The sequence below is a fragment of the Protobothrops mucrosquamatus genome, unplaced genomic scaffold (assembly GCF_001527695.2).
Source record: "Protobothrops mucrosquamatus isolate PMUCROS unplaced genomic scaffold, P.Mucros_1.0 scaffold729, whole genome shotgun sequence".
In the NCBI taxonomy this organism is placed as follows: Eukaryota; Metazoa; Chordata; class Lepidosauria; order Squamata; family Viperidae; genus Protobothrops; species Protobothrops mucrosquamatus.
Window position 1 is genome coordinate 252,392 of NW_015387005.1, and position 22,751 is coordinate 275,142.

The following is a 22,751-nucleotide window of genomic DNA, read 5'->3' on the forward strand; positions in this document are numbered from 1 at the left end:
TCACTTAGCATAGTAATTTTCAAATTGCCACTTCTGATGGGTATTGCTTGGAAAACAAATGTTAGCCCTCAGAACTTTCTGAGACTGATCTATTTCCAAACATGTAGCCCTTGAAAGGTGCTCTAAAACAATGTGATCCATCTAAAGAGAAGAGAGAAGACGGTGACAGTGGGTTATACACACAAACCTGAAAAGTAAGCCATTGATTTAGTACTAGAAAAGCTTTGTCAAAGTAAATCCTGCCATGTTTCCCATTATTTATAAGCAGAACAGAAGTGTACAACATGTCTATCTGTTCTTGGACTAGAGTCTCTATGTGGCATAGCTTGCTAATTCTACGAAAATTCAAAGACAATTCTTCCCATCTAAATGGTAATTGTTATGCAAAGGACGTTACACCATGTGGCCTTTGCAATAATGGGTCATTTAATGGCAGGTGATTCTGCTCTTCAGATTGCAATATTACTCAGCTGATGAAATAGGGGACACATCACAATGAAAGGGGGTTGGGTGCCTTGTTAATTGTCAAAATCAAATTATAAATTCATGAAAAGTTTTGAATGAGCAAAAATCATATTCTCAGGTGCAACTAACCTAATAGGTGTCTAAGTAGGTTTCCTAATAGTAACGTAACTATTCTCAACCGAAGAAATAGGCTTCTTTAAAAAATGAATTTGAAAGATCTTTGATAAAAATCGATATTTAAATGCTGAAAAAGTTAAGGAACTGGAAAAAAACTGCATTGTCACAAATATTCAAAAATCTAGAGATTCATGATGCAAGTAAATGCTGATCTTTGTAATGAAGGGACTTTCAGCATTCAAGATATAACACTGGCAATAAGAACAAAAAGAAAGCAATTCATTAGCATTTCATTCATTTCTTGCTAAATACATTAAATTTGGGAATGCATGGAAAGAAACCACCCAGAAATGCCCCGTGGTAAGATGGGTGGCCAATAAACTTTACAAATAAATAAATAAAAACTTTTTAGCATCCCACTTCGGTGTCTCTCCCATCAGATTCATATCTTAGACTTGATGTCTGGCAAAGTGTTCCCATCCGTGTCAAGTTGCATGTGTGTACATAGATGTAGGCACAATATTGACACTAGAGGTTGTCCTTACTTACAACCATCCGTTTAGTGACTGTTTGAAGCTACAACGGCATTGAAATGACTTGTTTTCACAGTTACGACCACTGTAGCATCCCCCATGGTCACATGATCAAAATTCAGATGCCTGGCAACTGGCATGTATTTATGACAGTTGCAGTGTCCCAGGGTCACGTGATCACCATCAGTAACCTTCCCAGCTGTCTTTTGACAAGCAAAATCAATGGGGGAAACCAGATTAATTTAACACTTGCATGATTCGCTTAAGAACTGCAGTAATTCATTTAACAACTGTGGCAAAAAAGTCATGAAATGGGGCACAACTCACTTAACAACCATGGAAACTTTGAGCTCAGTTATGGTTGTAAGTTGAAGACTCCCTCTACTATATCCAGAAAGATGGAAGCAGGTATCTTTCAATATCTGGAAGCTGCCTAGAATTATCTTTGGCAGGATGGGTGGCATATACATTTGATAAATAAATCCTTCCTCTTTGCCCTTCCGTACAAAGAAAAATGAAGATGAAGTTTCTTATGACTAACCCCCAAAGGATAGGCCGCTCTGCTGATTTTTCTTTATTCTCAATAGAAGCAGCCATAAAAGGGTCTTGTGAGTAACAGTTATTACTTTCGTATAAAAGAAATCCGTATTTTGGTTTCCTATGATGGAGATATCTTTAGGCTGCATTTCTCCCGTAAGGTTTATATTCTGTTCCTTTAACATCCAAAATTCTCATAAAAACTAATCTGATCTTTTACCACAACAGATAAAGGTGCATGCCTCAGTTTGATGTTAATTCAACATTGTATGGATGCAGCAGTATGTATCCAATTGTGTTTAATTAGTTTTTAATGGTTTAGCTAAATTAAGGAAGGAAGGAAGGAAGGAAGGAAGGAAGGAAGGAAGGAAGGAAGGAAGGAAGGAAGGAAGGAAGGAAGGAAAATATCCAAACATCTGTATGATGGTAAGAATCCATATTCCATATGAAGACAACTAGAAACTGGCAAACTATTTCATAGCTTAAATGGATGAAAAATTTTCTTAAATTTTTAGGAAGCCCTTTCAAGACAATACCTTTTCCTTTTTTAAGGAATTCTATTTGATGGAGGAATAAATAGAAGGCATCTCTATACCAAGACTAGGTACATGATTACTGATGAGATACTCTAATTGCTCTAATTGACCTTCCCCACAAAACCAAAAGATTCTACTGACATATTCTACCCCCATTCCAATTTTAGATACAGGAAAATCATTCTAAATTTACTTTGGCATTTTCTTAGCATTAAGATCAATTTCTAGGTCCTATAACTATGGAGGATAAAAAAAATTTTTTTTTCCTTTTCTAAATATGTTCATTAGATCATTTTTCAGATCAGAACAGTTTGCTAAAACTATTTTTGGATCCTAAATGAGCAGTTTATGCTCTATGCCACCTAAGGTAAATATATCTGAAAGGTTGCAACTATAGCTTTGACAAATTTGTATCAAAGCAACAGGAAACCGAATGAGATTATTTTTCAATAACTTCAATAAAACATTGGCTCTTTAAAAGACTTTTTAACACAGCCGAATACAAAACTGGATGCATATACTCCAATTGCAACAAGTTATTCACTGCTGTAGTTTTATACTCTTTTTTTCTTATTTGCATTTATATCCTGCCTTTCCTATTAATAGCTAAAAGCAGATTACATGAGGTTCATAATCTTTCTCCCACAACACCAATCCTTTGCGGTAGGATGGCCTGAGAAGGTGTGATTGGTCTACGGAATTCCATGATAAAGTGGGGAAGGGCCCCCGGCTCTCCTTGTTCGACTCATCACTTCACATAACCTCTACACATATTGTCATCTTCTCTATAATATAAGGAGCAACTTTTGCACTTCATCTAACCAATGCTGTTTTTTCTGATGGGGAGAGTTTCTCCATCTTGTATAGAGACATTTACTTTCAGTATGAGATTTATTTATTTATTTTTTTAAAAAAACTATCAATATTGAATCTGGAACATATCCCATGCAATAAACATCTCACAGTGTTTTGTAAGGCTGCTCTTTTGGTGCCCTTTGTATCAATCCTCATTTTGGATATTACAGACATTACTTAGCGCAGGGGTCTTCAAACTTGGCCCGTTTATGACTTGTGGACTTCAACTCCCAGAATTCCTCAGCCAGCGTGCCTGGCTGAGGAATTCTGGGAGTTGAAGTCCACAAGTCATAAAAGAGCCAAGTTTGAAGACCCCTGACTTAGTGGAGTTTTCTTTCTTCCTGCTTCACTGTTTTCACTACACCTTTGTGGTCATTTGGTTAAAATAACAGAATAATTTATAGCAGGGCTTTTCAACCAGTGGTACAGGTACCACCTGTGGTACATTGGCACCTAGCAGGTGGTACGCGACCATCAAAGAAAAGTAGTGGGGGAGGGGAATGAGCTGAACCCGTGGCAGCACCGGACAAGCCTGAGCAAGGGCTGTCAGGGCTCAGCGGAAGTGCCAGGATCAGCACTTCTTCGGGACTGTCAAGGCTCAGTGGAAGCATCAGGATCAGTGCCAGGCTCCAGCTGGAGCTTGGCGCTGATCCTGGCGCTTCTGCTGAGCCCTGAAGAAGCGCCGATCAGCTGGAATGTTGCAGCATCTCCAGGGTCTTGTGATTTACATTCAGATGCTTGGCAACTGATTCATATTTATGATGGTCACAGTGTCCTAGGGTCATGTGAAGTGACCAAACCTGCTGCAACCACCCAGCAAATGGGGGGAATAAAAACCAAACAACCCCCCCCCCGTTGCCAATCTTCAACAGAAATGATCACAACAATGAAAACCTCGGACAGGAGGAAGAGCACTGCCGGGTGGGCAGGTAGGTGTCTTGCTCGGCTGTGGCTTGGGGGGCACTTTTTTCAGTGCCGTTGTAACTTCAAACAGTCACTAAGTGAACTGTTGTAAGTCAAGGACTACCTGTACTTCATCACTTTTTTCCTTTTTTTTTGTCATCAAGTTTTTGACATCTTGCTAGGTGACTGGTGGTACTCGGATATTGCCATATGCTAAAAGTGGTACAATGGGTGAAAAGGTTGAAAAGCCCTGATTTATAGCACATGGCAAGTCCTAGCCAAATTTGGCAGGTCTTAAAAATCCATGCAGGGTTAGTGAAGAAATTACAGGGAACTTGGCAGAGGCGTCCACAGTCCCACTCCTTTCATCAGAAGGATGAATCATTCAGAATGGTGAAAGCAGTCTTGCTTCACAAAAACTCAAGCTCCGCCCCTTTTGTACATGCCTGCAACATCATAACTTCTGTGGAAAAATGATAGAGCTTGTATCACCCACCCACCACCCATTACCTATGTTCGGAATTAAAAAAGAAGGAAATGACAAATTGTTTACATATTGTTGACAAGAAAGCTGCACAGAGGTTTCCCTAAAGTCAATTAGGGGGTGTTGCAAAATGCACGAGTCTCTCTGATATGTGTTTGATGTGAGCTGCCTATGAGTTATATTGGCATTAGATTAGGGTCTAAATCTGATGGTTGCCTATTAGCTTTTAGAGTTTATTAATGTGTGGGTTGTAAATTTTTGTTCAGCAATTTTTTTAATGACAATATTCCAGTTTGGATACCCTAAAGAACATGTCCCTGCTGAAATAAATAGGAAGTGATATAATGGAATAGCATTAAACAAAGGGCATAATTAGCAAAAATGTTTCCAAATTTATTTTTGTTACTACACTTTTTCACTAAAAAATGAAGCATGGAGAGAAATTGCACGACTGGCAAATAATAAAATTTAGAATTTAAAATATCTGTCAAGTGTAGCTCCAAACCCTTCTCTTTTTTTGACAGTGGTTTCATTCTACAAAATTTGATACTAGCTCGGTGGTCCTTAGACTTTCAGTCAGACTTTCTATTTGCAATACTGGAGTTAAAATTGTGAGGTTAGCAATAGAGAGACCCATGCCCAAATCCTGATTAAACCATTAAGCTCACTACTGGAGGATCCTGAACAAGCACAATCTTCAGCCTAATGTTCAGATCAGGGATGTAGTGAAGAGTTAAGTGCAACGAGAATGGTATACATTGCCCCAGGCCACTTGGAGGGAGCTGATGATAGATTAAATATTCACTGATGTTACTTCCCTACCTACAAAATGATAGCTAAGAGCAAACCTTGCATAAGTCCTTTCCTTGCTTGAATGACAAATGTCTGCATGTCTGTCATTGCCATACAGAGGGAAATGATGTAGCAAGCTCTCTTTGTTTTGAACCGGTTCCACTTTAGCCACAGTGAGAGGGGTTGTTATTTGCTAAACAGCTGCACTTACGAGTTCTGGGTGAAAAGCGACCAGTGATTTATGCAACCATTTCTGGCTATTGTTTCTTTTATCGCAAGGGTGCAGACCCAGGGTCCCTTCGGCATCAGTAAGTGCCACGCAGGAGCCTTCGTGTTGGATTAGCCTCAGCCAAGTGTAGTTGAACTTTTGGTTCTGCACAGAGAAAAGAATTGGAAAAGATAAAAGATTCAATCAGAGTTTTCTGAATTAAAGAGTTGATTCTTTGTGACTATGCCCTGGATTGCTCTAAGATGCTCTTCCCAGAGGTTACTCAAATGCTGACCAAAGGTTCACTATAAATAATACAATTCCCTTTCTCAGACCAATGCTAAAGCCACACATAAGACCTATTTTCAAAACTTATGACCCATTAAATAAAAGGCTGATATTTTTATCGTCCCCTTCCCCTCTCTCTTTCTCTCTCGACACTTACTCATGTTGTTACTTTGAAAATCCATAAAACTATGTTTGGGGTATTAAATTGAAAATGTAGGTTATTCAAACAATAAGTGTACATTTTTTTAAAATTCACTTTAACAGGTTCATTTTTGTTATAAATGGACCTAACAAGCTGCTTCATTTGTTCCTTTCCTTTAATAAAGTTATTATTGAAAACGTAAGCAACCATTAATTCACCTAACACAAAGGAAGTTGCACATTCAGAGCATGTGCAAAATATTACTTGGATATGGAAAATATTATTTTTCAGGGAAAAAAGTTGAAGGGGGACAATAAGATTCAAAATACACATATTGCTACCTGAAAAATGATCTAAATCATATTATTTTCTGCATCTGAACTACTATTGCTCTCACCATTTCTGGTCTTTTAATTTTATTAAAGGTTTGCCTATATTGAGACAAATTGGCATGTATTTCCAACTACCCCCTCTTAAAAAATAAAAAGTTAGGAAATAATTCATAATCCATTTTTAAAAATTTCTTGGGGCAAACACATTAAAAAAGGCTTCTTAAACCTCTTCTCCATAACATTGCAACTACTTCCCCCACCCTCAATTTTCTCCATTTTTTTCCTCATGGGTCCTCATGTCTATTAACCCTGGCAGAACTAACAGAGCAATAGTTTTGATTTGTGAGTGCAGAAAGCTAGGAAGCATGAGCACACCTGAAAGAGGGCACAATTCTGCTTTGTCTGGATGCAGATAGTCTTTACTGAACTGCTGACACTAAACTAGGGATTTTCCTTCAGTGCTCTTTGTATTCACAGCCGGAGCCTACTCTTGAGCACTTCCCAAGGCCACCCAGCCAGGATCAGGGTGCTCTTCTCTAATTTCACTTCACTCCTATTCCAGGGTGAATCTTCTTAGATGTCTTCTTGGGGCCATCACGAGTGGGGAGCCTGTGCTCAGCTTTCTCCAAGCAGCCTGACTGTGTTTCTTGTAGGAAAAGGGCCAGAATATTCAAGCAGAGCCCATTCAAAGGGAGCCCCTATCTGAAGAAGGAATTCTGGCCACAATTCAATTTTGGGCATGCAAGCCAGATGAATCGCTGCCACATTGTAATCCCCTTCTGTCAGCACCACTGGGTACATCTGGCCAGGAAATCAACTCCACAGGAAGGCTAAGAATATTATAATTGGGACGGGCAATAACAGACTCTCCCAAGTCTAATTGTGATGTACTTCCTCCTCCTATTCTTTATAGCTCAGTGAATTAGGGAATTGTCTGCCTGAATAGCTTCTAAAGGTTACCTACTTATAAAATACCTCAGCCCCTTTTCGGATACATTACCAAGAACATCCTGAGAAAGTGCCATTAGACGGAATGGGACATGTGGGTCCAAAGAGTTGGAACCGTTAAAATTCTCCATACCTGTAGTTAAAGGTGTTAAAGGATCGGTCGTACAATCGACCCCTTAAGACCCTTAACTTCAGGTACGTAGAATTTCAACGGTTCCAACTCTTTGTGACGAGATGTGTTTCTGTTTGGATAAGCTGACAACTGGATTATCCAGACAGAACTGGATTCCTTTTGACTGCAGAGTAGTTAAAGGTCCTTTACAACTAAAAATAATACAAGCATCACAGCTGGGCAGAGAATTTAATAGCATATTAAAGATTAAACCATATCCAGTATTTTGAAGACGTTTTAAAAGGGTTTAGTCTCTAAGAATAATGAAAAATAATTCCACTTACCTTGTTATTAATATCACATGTTTCAAGGGTAAGACTAGATCGATTCACAGTGGCGCACTTATCCAATGCTACATTAATAATCTAGAACAAATAAATGATTGAAACATATTCAGAAAAAAATAACTTCAAATTACCAAAAAGGACAATTGTTGACTGAAAATGTTGAAGCAATTAAATTTTATAATGACTATTTAGCTTTTGTAATCTGCATCTGATTGTATTTTATTTGTGGAAGAAAAATATTATGCACTGAGTATGCCAATTTATTACCAGCATAATATATTTGTATGCCTGATTCTCCCAGGGCAGAAAAAATACTACTGAAAGTCTGAAAGGATCTTAAAGTTTTCACTTAGGGATAGGAAGGCAACCGAATCAATGGAAGGTTGCATTCTGCAACTGAACAAAGATTAAGGATCTAAACTCATTAATCAGATTGTAATATTTTTCATTACTGGTTTCCAAGAGAATCCAAAATAGTATATGCACATCACGCAACACATTATGCAATGTGCAAAGAGGAGAAAAGAATAGTAAACAACAGAAATTAAAGACATGAGAAAAGAGGCAGAACAGAAATTGTATCTAAATCTAATTTACACACCCCTATTCGCTGTATGGCTCTGCATCTCTCTATTCTTGCAAGCTATCCTTGCTTTCCACATTCCGACATATACTGATTCAAACGTTGACATTCGAGATTGTTACCTGTCTTGGATTGAGCAACTCTTCAAATCTATTCAACTGCATTTTTTATTTCCCTTTCCTTTCATCCCATTCATTCTTTCTTCAGATACTGATTTGTGATTTGATTCGTGATCTGATCCTCATTCATTCCTCCTATATGAACAAACCACGTCAACCACGTACTTCTTCTATGGGTATTCAGTCCATACCAATTCATTCTTGACTCCATCTTTTCTTGTTTTACTATGCACGCTTAAGTATCCCAGTCCTATTGTATTCAACTTACTTTTATGTTCTTTCTGAGATACTGAACACTGATTACCTGAAATCAGGCGGGCATAAACACACTCCCATACAGCGACTTTCATTTCTTTTGAAATACTGTCCACTCTATCAGCAATCAGTTCATTTTAAAATTCTCATTCCACTTTTCTATTTCTAGTGAACGTTTTCTGGAGCTGTTCACTCACTTCCTCTAGTTCTTTATAAAATTTATTGAAAACCTGCAATGGCTCACTCCATTTTCCCTGTCAAACATGGCAAAGCTATGTTTGTCTTTGATATGTTATTTTCTACATGTTCCAGACTGTATCTTGCAATCTACCTGACATTCACCTCAAATATTATAATAATAATAATAATAATAAAGTTGGAAGGGACCTTGGAGGTCATCTAGTCAAACCCCCTGCTCAGGCAGGAAACCCTACACCATTTCAGACAAATGGCTGTCCAGTCTCTTCTTAAAAACAACAAGGCATCATCAGCATCCAATAATACACATTTACGGCCCTAGCCAAGAAACCTCGATGCCAACATAACCACTTGTTACATTTTTACCACAAATACATTAAACAATTATGAAAATGTTTCACATCCTTGTCTTTATTCTATGCTCAATGCTGAACAATTCCCCAAGCATTCCATTTTGTTTTCTCACAAGCTTTACTTCGATCATAATCAGGTCTTATGACATTAAGCAATTAATCTCCAACTCCACACTTATAAAAATGATTCTGCAATTCCTTCTACCAGTAGGTGAAAATGTGAAGCTGCAATAAGCAAAAAATGACACTATCCCGGTCTTCACCATGTAGACTTGAACTTAAGCTCTTACCAGTGTTCAGTCATCTCTACAACTTCCTACCTTTCACTCAAGGCATCTTTTCCTCTGCTTTATTTCCTGCAGTTCCTCATATTATAAAAGTTTTGCTATGCACTATTTGCACAAAAAGCACAATTTGCATCATGCCTCTTTGATTGAGAGTTTGGGGAATAGAGGTCAAAATCCACTTGTATGTTTTCATGAAATCAAAGACAACTAGTTTCAATTATGTTAAGGACTTAGAACACTTGTTAGGAACCGACAGGTTTGAATTGAAAGGGATGAAGTTTACGACAACAAGTCAAAAAGTTTTCCCTCAGAGGTTCTCAATAAAGATAAACAACGATATCGCATAGTCCAACCTAAGCAGGGACAGGTAAAAATCTAATTATCCACAGCTGACCTTTTGCAGTTAATTTGGTTGCCCAACCCATTGAAACAGCAATCTTCTATCTTAAAATTAGTTGGTCTAACCAAGACTAATTTATAGTTTTAAACAAACTCTTCCAGATTAATGAAGTGAGCTGTAATTTGTTATTGTAAAGGTCAAAAAAATAAATATAAATAAGTGGGTAAGCCCTCCTGCTGTTATAAGATCTCAGTTTGCTAATGGATTTGGAAGATGAATGACTGGTTATATATAACATTTTTTTCAGTACTGAGATTTAAGGCTTATCAAGAATCCCTTCTTCCCCCACTTCATAATATTGAAATTTTTGTGATGCTTGAATTCATGGATAATAGAACAGACCCTAACCTGTTCCTTGCCCTTAGAGTAAGGAGATTTAGGAGAGGAAGAACTCCTATACAAATTCATAATTGTGCTGACAAATGGAATCTCAGGAGATGTTCTTATACCAATTACGAGGGTAATTCAGAAATAAACCTCCATTTGGTTATCAATGACAGACACTCGCAGATACAGAACTTTTATTATACACATTAGAAAACTACAACATTACATTACTTTTTGACATAATCGCCATTCAAATTGAGGCACTTGTCATAACGTCTTACAAGGTTCAAAATTCCTTAGTAGTAGTCCCTCAGCTCTAAATCTCGGCTATGGGTGTGTGTGTGTGATCAAAAACATCCCAATGGAACTGCTTCAAAAGTTCTTTGGTGTGTCTAGTGGTGTGTGGGCGAGCATTATCGTGAACCAACACCACACCGGAAGTCAGCATGTCCCAATGCTTGTTATGGATGACTCATCTGAGTTTTTGTTTCACAGTAGACTTCTGAATTGATGGTTGAACCACGCTCCATGAACTTCACTAGCAGTACTCCTTTAGCACCTTCATATTTGGTGAGATTTTCTATGGCGCCACTTCCAATGTGGGTTCACGATAATGCTTGCCTGCACAGTTTTCTAATGTGCGTAATAAAAGTTCTGTATCTGCGAGTGTCTGTCATTGATAACCAAACGGAGGTTTATTTCCGAATTGCCCTTGTATCGTAGAATCCCCTCTTTTACACAACTATTATAATGCAAGGGCTCTCAATTTTTTTGATCAGGTCACTATTCAAGTTGTTCTGCAAAATTTGTCACTGTAGAAAAAAAGATGAACATTATCAGAAGCAAGGTCAGTTTTTTTCATACCTTTATAACTTATCATGAGATATATACAGGGACTAGCCTGGGATAGCAGGAGAACATTGATGGAATATGTAGAACAGAAGGTCTGGTAGAAAGAATAGAGTTTCAATATGGCCTTGGTCTTGTGTTTTCATGATGCAGCTTTTTCAGCATGCCCTGGGGCAAGGTGGATTATGGTCCTCTTGGTTAAGCTGCCTTTTATCATACATAATTAATTCTAACATGGGCTTTAGCAGTTTTATTGTTATTTGCTTGATTTGTCCTGCCATGCTGTTGCTTTAATCCTAATATTTACACTCTGCAAGTCATTTAGAGTTATGAATGCATTCCAGAGTAAATAGGGTGCTTTTAGAGGTAGCTCTTTTAACTTGGGACTGGCAACTTGCTAAGTGAAAAATTGCAAGTGCAATTGTGCTTATGACTTTATATGGGACAACACATCCTTATTGTAATACTGAACATGTGACACAGAAAGGCACTGCAAAGGTCATAGATGTGGGCATTAGCTGCAAGATTACTTTTCATCACTGTCTTAACTGGGAATGGTTGCTAAATGAGGGAATCATTGAGTGATGACTACTATATCTGGCACAGATAACTGAAGTTTTATGGTAGCAAGATTCCAGAGATGTTCCATTAGGGCAAATATCACTTCAGCAGGATCCCAACTATGAAGAAGATCCACAAGAAATGTACCTTCAAGATGTACCAAACACTGTGACCATAAGAATTACAGTTCCATGTAATTCTTGACATACAGGATACTGATATCATGACATCAATTTTGTTTAATTATGCCTTATACCCTACAACTGTAGTGGCGAACCTACAGCACGGATGCCACAGGCGGCACGCGGAGCCGTCCCTGTGGGCACGCGTACCATTGCCCCAGAGGGAGGCGGGGCCAGGCTGCTCCCCTCCACCTCTCCACATGCGCCTGCGCTCTTGCTCTCTCTTGGCCATGGGGGGGCACGAAATTGCTCTGGAGGCATAGATCCGGGCGGCAGAGGCCATGCCCACCCAGCGGGCCATGCCCACCCGGCACCCGGGAATACATAAGTGGGTTTTGGGTTGCAGTTTGGGCACTTGGTCTCTAAAAGGTTCGCCACCACTGCCCTACAAGAACTGTATGTTGTCCTATTGTTCCATGGATTCAGGGTGTTGAAACGGATTCCTTGTTTGAGCAACCTTCTCAAGCTATCTTTAGTGATGCCAGGTAAAAAGGCAGCTACAACAGGAAAATGGCATTTGAAATGCCGTTTTTATATATATCACAAATACAAACCAGAATGAGCTTCAGGCCTGATTCGTTTATATAAAAATGGCATATCAAATCAAGCAAATATATGTATATTAAAGAGAACGGTTTTATTTTATGTTAAAGTTATCAGAAGGGATTGTAAATAAAAAAAAAATTAAAAACAGCTTTTGGAAAAAGGAAGCCAAACAACTTCCTCCCATCTCCCCATAGCTCATAAAAGGTTTTATGGCTCCACTTCGTAGTTCCTGTGAATGCTATTCTAGAGGAACTCATAACACATTTCGTGTTACGATGGCTATCATTTACAGCTGCTAAATTATCTTTGGAACTGGAGAATGGGTATTAAAAGTTCCTTAAGATGCATCATAACACAGTTTTATAGATGGTCTTGGCTTTGGGACCCTACAGAAACAATTCCTATTTTATTCCAGAAAGGAATAAAATGGATTTCTAGTGCACTCTAGTGGTTGTAAATTGAAAGTATGAAATCCTTAAGGATTTGAAGTGAACAAGTTCTACAATTAGGTTGAATGTCTGAAGCATCTGCCTGATATCAACACATCTCATTTAGGTAATAGTTATATAGTAATAACAGTAATAAATTATATAGATTTTGGAAGGTAAGAATAAGAAAACTTTATGTTTACTGAAGGAGAATCAGTATTTGGGGCTTACGAATTTTAAATATTTCCCCATCCTGTTAATTTACAAATATTACTCTAAGGATCTACACCAGTTTCCTATACTTTTTTTTTTTGCCAGTTAATTCTGGGAAAAAATTATAAAACATACTGCTTTTTTCTCTTCTACATGCCAATGTACTGCTTGGAATGCATAACTTTCCACTGACAGAACTACTATCCTTTCTTTATAGTTATCTGATTTCAAATCAGAGATGTTGCACTATAATAAATAAATATCCAGGAGTAGTAATAGAAAATCTTGCTAAAAGAAAAAGCAGTGCTTAAGAAAAATGCAGATTTAGAGAAAAATGCAGGAATAGCAATAGCACTTAGACTTATATACTGCTTCACCGTGCTTTACAGCCCTCTCTAAGCGGGTAGTATATTCCCCCACCAAAAAAATCTGGGTTTTCATTTTACCGACCTGGGAAGGATGGAAGGCTGTGTCAATCTTGAGTGGGTCAGGATCGAACTACCAAACCACTGGCAGCTGGCAGTCAGCAGAAGTAGCCTGCAGTACTGCATTCTAACCACTGTGTCAACACAGCTCTTAATTCTGTAGCATCTACTTCCAAGACTTCAAGCTAGGTTAGCATAGGGAACCCATCACCAGTAGGTTGTGCTTCCAAAAACTAGAAATGATAAATGCCTCTCTATGTATAACACAGATACACAGATATGTATAGGTCAGGGTCACTCATTAATCTAAGCCATAAAGGAGTTTACTTCTACTGTAGTTTTGTGTGTTGTGTAAACACATGTAATAGTGTCTTATTGAACATACATACCCATTACACTATTTCCTTTCAATAAACAGAATATGTTACATGCAGAAAAGCAAGAAATATTAACCAAATAAACAACAGACATTAAAAATGTATATACATGAAATAAGACAAAAGACACCGTTATATCTAGTTTATACGAACACAATTCACTATATCTCTCCATGCCTTGCAAACTATCCAAAATCTTTTATATACTTGCAAACTATCCTTGTTTCTACCAATTCCACATATTGATTTATATATTCATCAGATTTGTTCTTCTCAGTTACTTCTTTCTAACATCTCATAAATGCTATCCAAATACAATTTTTTTTGTACTTTCCCTTCCTCTCAATACATTGTTTTTTTTATAGAGATTTACTTTGAAATCCAATCCTCATTCACTTTCTCTATATGACCAAACTATTGCAGTATATTTTTTTGTACTGGTCATTCACTTTCATGTTCAATCCACCTTTATTCATTCTTGACCCTAGCACTTCCTCTTACCACAGATTTCTTAACCTATTCCCACTGCATTTTACTTTTTTTAATTTGTCCTGACATACTCAACTTTCACCATTATTATGTCAAAGAGAAAAAAAACCCTTCTTATAAACAGCCATTTTTGCTTCTTTTGAGCCTGACAACATACAACATACTACTCTCTACCCTTTTACTAGCCTTTGTATGTCTTGAAGTTTTGCCACCTGTGTTTTTATTTTTAGTAAATATTCTACAAAGATAGAAAAATTCATCTACATGTTGCACTTCTTCATCGTTCATGTATAACTTGCAACTATTCATTCAACTTTGTCAAATATAATTGCCTGATCTTTGATACATTAATTTTATCCATACTTCATATCCTTTCTACATCCTGCAATCATTACACATTCATCGAATATCATTCAGATACTCAACCATTATTATGAGAACATGAAAGTACACACATATTTACATCCTCATCCAAAAAACCTCTAATCATTTTGATATGTTTATCCATAAACATATTAAACAACTGAGAAAATATCACACTTCCTTAGTCCTGAACCATTTTCTAATCATTCCATTTATTTTACTTCAATCATATGCCACTCTTGCCTTATTAGCAATCAATCAATTCCACGTTTACAAAAGTGTATTCTAATTATCACCAATTTATAAATTTCTATTTTCATATACATATCTTCCAACATACCTTTGCCTTTTCATTATTATTCCTTCACCTTCATTCAGATTTATTATTCCCAACTTATTCTAACTTTTATCAACACACTTTAATTCATGTTTAATATTTATTCTTCTTGCATTACACATCTGATCTTCCATATGTCATGGCTCTCCTATGATGGCCAATAGATATTGATTCCTACCATTTATTATGGCTTTGGTTAACTGAAACTTCACTAAAAAACCATTTTAATAAGACAGAAAATATGTAGACTAAGCTATGAGCATTAGTCATATCTGTTCCAGAAACAGCATTCTGTGCTAATGGCACAGCAAGTGGTAATCAGTTTGGGCATATTTTGGCCAACATGCTACAAGACTAACCAAAACTTTACTCCAAGCATGCCCATTACATTCTATAAAATCTCTGTGTTTACCATTTACTCCATATCCATTCCAAGTTGTAATCTTTTTGTCATAGTTATCACCAGATGGACCCACAATTATTGACCTCCATTGCCTATTCAGGCTTTAGTTAATCTAGGCTTTCATATAATTTTTATTATAGTATACTATAGCAGAAAGTGTGGATTCAGTTATTTGTATGGATAAACCATTCACAATAACTTTGCTTGGCTTGATCTTTCCCCAGAGTATCTTCCACCTTGTTGATGTCAACTTCAACTAGGAAAGATTTTTTCTCTTTGGCCTGAGAGTTAAATTAACTTTCTCTATCTTTGGGGCAATACACCTTCAAAAACTAGTTGTTGGGAGAACCAGAATATGCTACCCAGTCACTGCTGAAAATGAAAAGCTGGTACAGAGGAAGGAAAGTGACTATTTTTTACTATGTAAACAGAATACAAATCGGCATTTTGGTCACAGCTCCAAATATCAGCAGCCTTAATTCATCAGTATTAATTTATCTCAAAATATTCATATGCCAAAGACTATGCAGAGAATTTATGGAGCCCGGGGCAGCTATCCACAGGAGAAGACCATAACCCAATATCACAATCTGAAGAGGCCCTTAATTTGCAGTTGAAAATTGCTTCAGTTCCCCCCCCTTATGTAATCCCTAATCTCCCCCAAATTAGTTTTCACTCAGAACGCTTTCAAATCAATTTGCATTCAATTAATTTATTGCTAACATGGAGATACTAGAAATATCCACCACCCACTCACAAATTTGTTTTCAATCAAACTAATTCTCTAGAGCAGTGGTTCTCAACTTTTTCTTCACCATGGACCCCCTTTAAATATCTTTTGTGGCCATGAACCATGGCCCCAGACCACCAAGATTTAACTCAAGATTTAAATAATAGCATTTCTTCAAGCCTTCGCGGACCCATGACAACATCATGGCCCCCCAGGGGTCCGTGGACCCCAGGTTGAGAACCATTGCTCTAGAATCCAGTTGGATTGAGGTGACATATACATTTCATAAAGAAATAAGATTTCATAATTATATAAATCCTAAATGTCCCACTAAGAAACTTCAGTATTAACTGGTCATCAACATGTTTTCAATAATTTTATTCCTAACACTGATTTCTTTTACCTGAAACCAACAGAATCCCATTTTCCAGCTATGTATTTAAAGAAGCAGAACTTCAACAAAAAAACAAGAGCAATATCTGTGGCCTATCTAGTGCTATACCAGTGAAAAAATACCATCACCCTTTTGTCTATTCTCTGTATATTACCTGAATGTATCCTGGCAACTGTGTGATGTCAAAGAATGACACTAGACCTTTTACATTCTACACCCTCTTTGTCATCTAACAATTTTAGTGCCTTCATGGAGACAAGTAATGATAAACTCTGAAATGTTTTTTTATGTTTTACTTTAAATAAGCATATTGACAGTAGAAGCTCAAGATACAGTGTATTCATGGATTTGAGAGTTAAAAACCACCCAGTAGTGATGTTCTTTGATTTTTATATTGTGGATTTTACCCTCAGGATAGTGATTCAATATACTACACATACAGAAGTCCATAATGAAGTGTTTAAATTACTATAAATTATTAAAACAAAACTGCATTTATGGAACAAGGTGACATAATAAATCAACCAATTCACCCACCCATCTCTTTAGAACTTTTCACTTGATGGGAAATTCAACTAACATAACTATTTTGCTGCTATTAACATGAGATTTTTACAGTGCACAAGAAGAAAAGAAATTAAGCTAAAATCACAATTGACATAAGCACATAGCAAAAACCTAAGTTGGTAAAATGAACGTACCAGCCCATTAGCTTTAACGAGAGGGGCCTCCAAATCAGGATACACGTTTTCTAAATACCACTTGAAGTTCTTGCACTGAAGCTGCTCCCTCAGTTTCTTCTGTTGAGTTAAATCTCCAATGTCCAAGTTTTTCTGAATGAGGTGATAACCATGTCCATAAAAAAGATCTTTGTAATCATCCAGCCAAACTTCTGCCACCCGGGCCAAATTCCGCTCTACTGTAGTGAGACGATCTTTAGGGAAGGAGTAGGGGTTATCATTCCTAAAAATATGACCTACTCGGGAACATGGGATAATCTCAATTTCTCCGCCACACATCCAAACCTGATGAAATAAAATCATGCCAACAATAGATATAATTTCTGGCAATTTCATTCCATAATCTGCAGCGTGTAGATGTCTTAACTTCTGCATATGTCTTATTTTGTTTTATTATGAGAAAATCCATATCTACTAAGTTGAGAACATGTAACATTGTGATTTGCATCAACCATGTGTTTACAGCACAATGGCTTGGAGTTCCAAATTCCTGGATAAGTCGTGGTTTAGAACATCTTCTCTAATTTCTACTACTCAGAATCACTTTCTTGTTGAAACCTTCAGAAGTAAAACAATGGCCATAATAGTTGTTTAGCAAATTCAGACATTACACCACTTATAATGAACGCAAGTATTAGCTTGCAAACTCTTTTCAAAACTTTCTTTTGATGCAAGCCAGCGATGAGGCCTCAGTCTATCATTTCTGACTGAGACTTTAGGCTTAATCGTATTACAACTTCTTTGATCGTTGTTTTGTAATAGATATTGCGTGATTGATCAGCATTTGGAGCTTTATTGTCTTGGTTGAAAGAGAAGCTTGGGATTTTATAATGTAAGTTATATTTAGATAATACCATATATATTGCTTAAGAAACCAGGAATTTAAAATATTAATAGATTATTAGCTATAGAATTATAAATAATACTCTTATCTATATACCGGGAAAATTCAATTTTCTTGACTTTGGTGCATAATAGACAGAAATAACAAATGATATTTTATTTACTACATTTGTTTGCTGACTATCTTGCCTAGAGATATGCATCATCTGCACAGCTATAATAATATACTTTTGATTCACTAGGCATTGGGGTATTATGGATATCCACTTCCATATATACAAATAATCACATCATAATGGCATTATACTGTTTATTTTAATACAGTTATTCCTGAACATCCATTGTTAAGAGAATTGGAAACGAAGGCATATGCACGATTTAGCTACTGACAAGAGAGCATTAATTTGATAATCAAGTACAAATTAGAAACAAATGAAAATATGTTTAACATACCTTGAATGAGATCTCCATATTTTCACCTCCCCAAACATCAAGGCCAGGATCATATGCTCCAAGCTCAAAAAAATACTTCTTATCAATAGAAAATAGCCCACCTGCCATTACAGGACACCTAATAATTGAACCAGACATAACATGTATATTGAGGTTTGGGAGGGCAAATGAAGATTTTGCTATTTTGAGACATGCACACAAATGACAATTGTTATATTAAATGCAAGCATACCTGAATGTTCACAACATTAGAAATCTAGTTTGGCAATAGTTCAATGTTGCCATCTGAATATATTTTTACCATATATATTGCTTAAGAAACCAGGAATTTAAAATATTAATAGATTATTAGTTATAGAATTATAAATAATACTCCTATCTATGTACAGGGAAAATTCAGTTTTCTTAACTTTGGTGCACTGACTTTGTACACAATAGACAGAAATAACTAATATTATTTTATTTACTACATTTGTTTGCTGACTATCTGCCTAGAGATTTGCATCATCTGTGCAGCCATAATAATATACTTTTGAGACATGTCCTTTTGCACACAAATGACAATTGTTATTAAATGCAAGTATACTTGAATGTTCACAACACTAGAAATCTAGTTTGGCAATAGTTCAATGTTGCCATTTTAATAGATTTTTACAAAATCTTATAAAATCTCTTGATTTATGTTAGACAATAATTTAAAGCAGAAGCAGAGAACGTGTAGCCACCTATTGCCAAGTTACAACTTCCACGGACCAGAATGGGCAGAGACGTAATTCAGTAATATCTAAAAAATCAAAAGTTCTTTACTCTGCTTTAAAGTAACATCTTTAGTTGAATAAACAGGTCATGTTTAACATGTTAGTTTCCATCCAGAAAGAAGAAATTTGCAAATCATAAACTATGCGTCATTCTACCATGTTGAATATTTATTACTTAAAAAGCAATTCTGTTCACAAAACTTTAACTTGACATACTTACCTAATTATATCAGTTTCCTTAATCTTATTTTTTTTAATTACATCCGAAGGAATTGGTTTCCACCCAAAATTCATTGGCCATGTAAAAACACCGCGCTGAAAGCTATCCACGGTCATGTAACTAAACGATGGAGAACACGCAAAGAATTAATTTGAGAAGCAAATGCTGAATCAGAAGTTACAATAAACTGAATGGCATCTTTGAGGCTTGGGGCTAATAACATCAGACTAAAAACAACAGCTTGCAAAATTATGAACTGTTTAACATTGTGAAATGAGCTTTGTGTTTTCTTACTTTATTTTGAATTACACTTTACAACAAACAAGCAAAGATCTTAAGAAAAGATGTTCTATCAATGTAGAACTGTGTTTTGCCCAAATGAAGGTAGTAATCTGTGTTGGGAGTCCCAAGGCTTCTCCTGCGGTCACTCCTGCTTTAAAAGTGTTTTGAAGGAACATGCCTGGAAGAGCCTGTCGGATCACGCCCTTCAAGATAGGAGAGCTGAATATTAAAAGGACAGAGTCAGAGTACATGAGACCATGGAGGTGTGGCCAGTTCAGTTATCAGTGTGCTTCCTCTGTGTAGGAGGACCTTATACAGGATACGATCCTGGAAAAAGCTATGCTGAACTCCCTCTCTGCCCATGGATCAGCCCCATCGTTTCAAGGGAAACATGGAAGAATAAAACTCACCTCATATCTTTGTCACTAATCACTTCAATAACAGGACAAGCAACTTTTTTTCTATGTAAATGAATTCTGTCCAGTAGAGGTTCCAACCACCCCACGTTGCATTCTACATGAGAATCTAAGAAGGTCAGGACATCACCTAGAGCAGCAAGTAAATTTGCCATTATAACAAGGAGACAGGCAAAACTTGGAAAGGTTTACAGTATTTATTGGCCTCTTTAAAAAAAACATTCTATCTGCTTCCCATTGTGGATAGCTATTTAACATATAATCCATACATAACAAAGAAGTTCATGGGAGACATTGTTCAAACAGATTACGTATATCTCTTCGTTATTTATTCAAAAACTTCCACCTTGCCGCAATATAATGTTGTTTTTTTTACTGTTCACTTTGTCAAGAACCATAAAAAGATTCCACACTAAAAAGTAACTTGGAAATGCTAATTCTTAACTGTACCTTAATCATACCATATATTCTTTCCAACACACAATTTTTATATACCACTGGGAAAAATGTCCTTTATGGCATTTCACTAATTGATAAGAATGCCTCGGCTGGTCAGCACCATATTCACCTAATTAGAAATTTCTCTAGAGTAGTGAAAGTGTGATGTGCTTTAAAGCTTCATTAATATATATGACATATGAGTTGGAAAACATGTTAATAAAAGTTTTTCATTTTATTAACAGAGACTTCCAAACATTGCAGTGGTATAATAATAATAAAAAGGTATCTACGGAAGGACAAATTTTATTTCATGCAGAACGATCTTGAAGGTGCTTATTAGTTCTATGTGAGCAATAACTGGTCCTATCACCTGCTAATGTCTCCATCGCTGCTGCATATCTGGCAAACTCAAAACGAAGTTGCTATATGCATACTAATATACTAATACTGAGGTCTTTTATAACATAATAGATTATATCTTGCCTGGAGGGGATCTTTGCACATAAGCCCCTTATGATCATAAAACATATGTCTAGTGGTTACATGACTTGGGTGTATAGTGGTAGGATTAGCCTGCACAAATTTGCAAGACTTTCATTTGTTTTTAACATGTAAGGGAGGCCGTTGAACACCCAAATGTGAAAATCAATCACTAACTAATATAGGTATATTATCTAAAGGAAGGAAGATAAAGAGATAAGTCAAAACGTTTCTCCTCCTTTTGATGATTTTTGGTATTACCTGTGAAAATATTCACCTCTCTCAGAATTTACTTTCCCTCAGTGAGTTTGCATAATTAAACCTTATTGACTGTGTAATGTAATTACCTCATTTTCTCTGGCTACAATTAACCCAACCAACTCATTAAAGAAGGATTGCGTTAATTCACATTTCATTTTGATGGTCATCAGCTTTCAAAACTTGGAGACTTTATTAATTTATTTACATTATCCTATCCATGTCACGATTTCCAATAGACCAGGCTTGTGTGGATAAATTATTAAGGATCCTGAAGGGAAATACAGTGATAGAATGTACAGAAAAAGGACACAAGGATGCCAAATAGAAGACCCTTTTTACAACTCTATAATCCTTTAATTTGGGGGACACAGATTATTATTTTCATTTAAAAAAAGAAAATATAAATTTTCAGAAAGTTTTTCTATCACACATCTCAAAATACTATTTGAATCCAAAAATCAAAGCAAAAATTATAGTTTCAAACATATCTTCCATAAAATGTCTCAGAGTGGATAACAGCAACATTCAGAAGAAAAACAATTCCAAATATATAATGATACTGAAAATTGGTAAAGTATTAAGAGCCTGTGTAGCAAGAGCTATTAAGGTAGAGGAGATTTTCATACTGGAATATCAGTAGAGCTGGCCTCAAGGACAGTTCTTGGCAAAATCTTTATATTAACTTGCTACTAAATTTCTATCTTTAGTGGGCAGAAAGTTTTAACATTTTAAATATATGTGTAACACTTTCTGCTAAAAATACCAAGGTGCTGCATAGCAAATAAAACAATATCAAATTCATGAAATACTACATCAGGAGGAAAAGTATTTAAAAATTAAAAACATTGCCACTAAAATCTATTAAAAAGGCCAGATTACAAAGACATTCTGGAGTGCAGGTAAATTAATGCTAATTATACTGTGTAGGTGATTTTAAAAATATCTGCTTGATTTCAATAAACTTATTATACAGTTGTTGGAATAATACTATGTTACATTACAGCATATACGTACACCCAGGCAGTGATTTCTACACTGTTTAGGTCTTAATGTCATGTGTAAACAGACACTGTCGCTAAATCAACACATTCTTTGTTATCACCTTTACAGTGGGGGTACTGGAAGTTGTTTTTAGTTTTATCTCTAACATTAATTTGAATTATGATTTGATTTTAATTAAACAATATAATAATAATGATGATGATGATGATGATGATGATAAAGTTGGAAGGGACCTTGAAGGTCATCTAGTCCAACCCCCTGCTCAGGCAGGAAACCCTATACCATTTCGGACAAATGGCTGTCCAGTTTCTTCTTAAAAACTTCCAGTGTTGGTGCATTCACCGCTTCTGGAGGCAGGTTGTTCCACTGGTTAATTGTTCTAACTGTCAGGAAGTTTCTCCTTAGTTCTAGGTTGCTTCTCTCTTTGGTTAGCTTCC

General features: G+C 36.4%; 1 protein-coding gene across 1 annotated transcript in view; it reads right to left on the reverse strand.

The window, feature by feature from the left end:
• Nucleotides 1-22,751, reverse strand: part of GALNT5 (polypeptide N-acetylgalactosaminyltransferase 5) — a 37,169-nt gene continuing 14,418 nt past the window's right edge. Inside the window, exons 4-10 of the mRNA XM_015818369.1 lie at nucleotides 20,125-20,260; nucleotides 19,433-19,552; nucleotides 18,455-18,572; nucleotides 17,120-17,443; nucleotides 7,597-7,677; nucleotides 5,434-5,595; nucleotides 1-141 (exon numbers count right to left, since the gene is read on the reverse strand). Of these exons, the coding sequence (XP_015673855.1) occupies nucleotides 1-141; nucleotides 5,434-5,595; nucleotides 7,597-7,677; nucleotides 17,120-17,443; nucleotides 18,455-18,572; nucleotides 19,433-19,552; nucleotides 20,125-20,260 (1,082 nt within the window). The remainder of the gene's footprint in view (nucleotides 142-5,433; nucleotides 5,596-7,596; nucleotides 7,678-17,119; nucleotides 17,444-18,454; nucleotides 18,573-19,432; nucleotides 19,553-20,124; nucleotides 20,261-22,751) is intronic.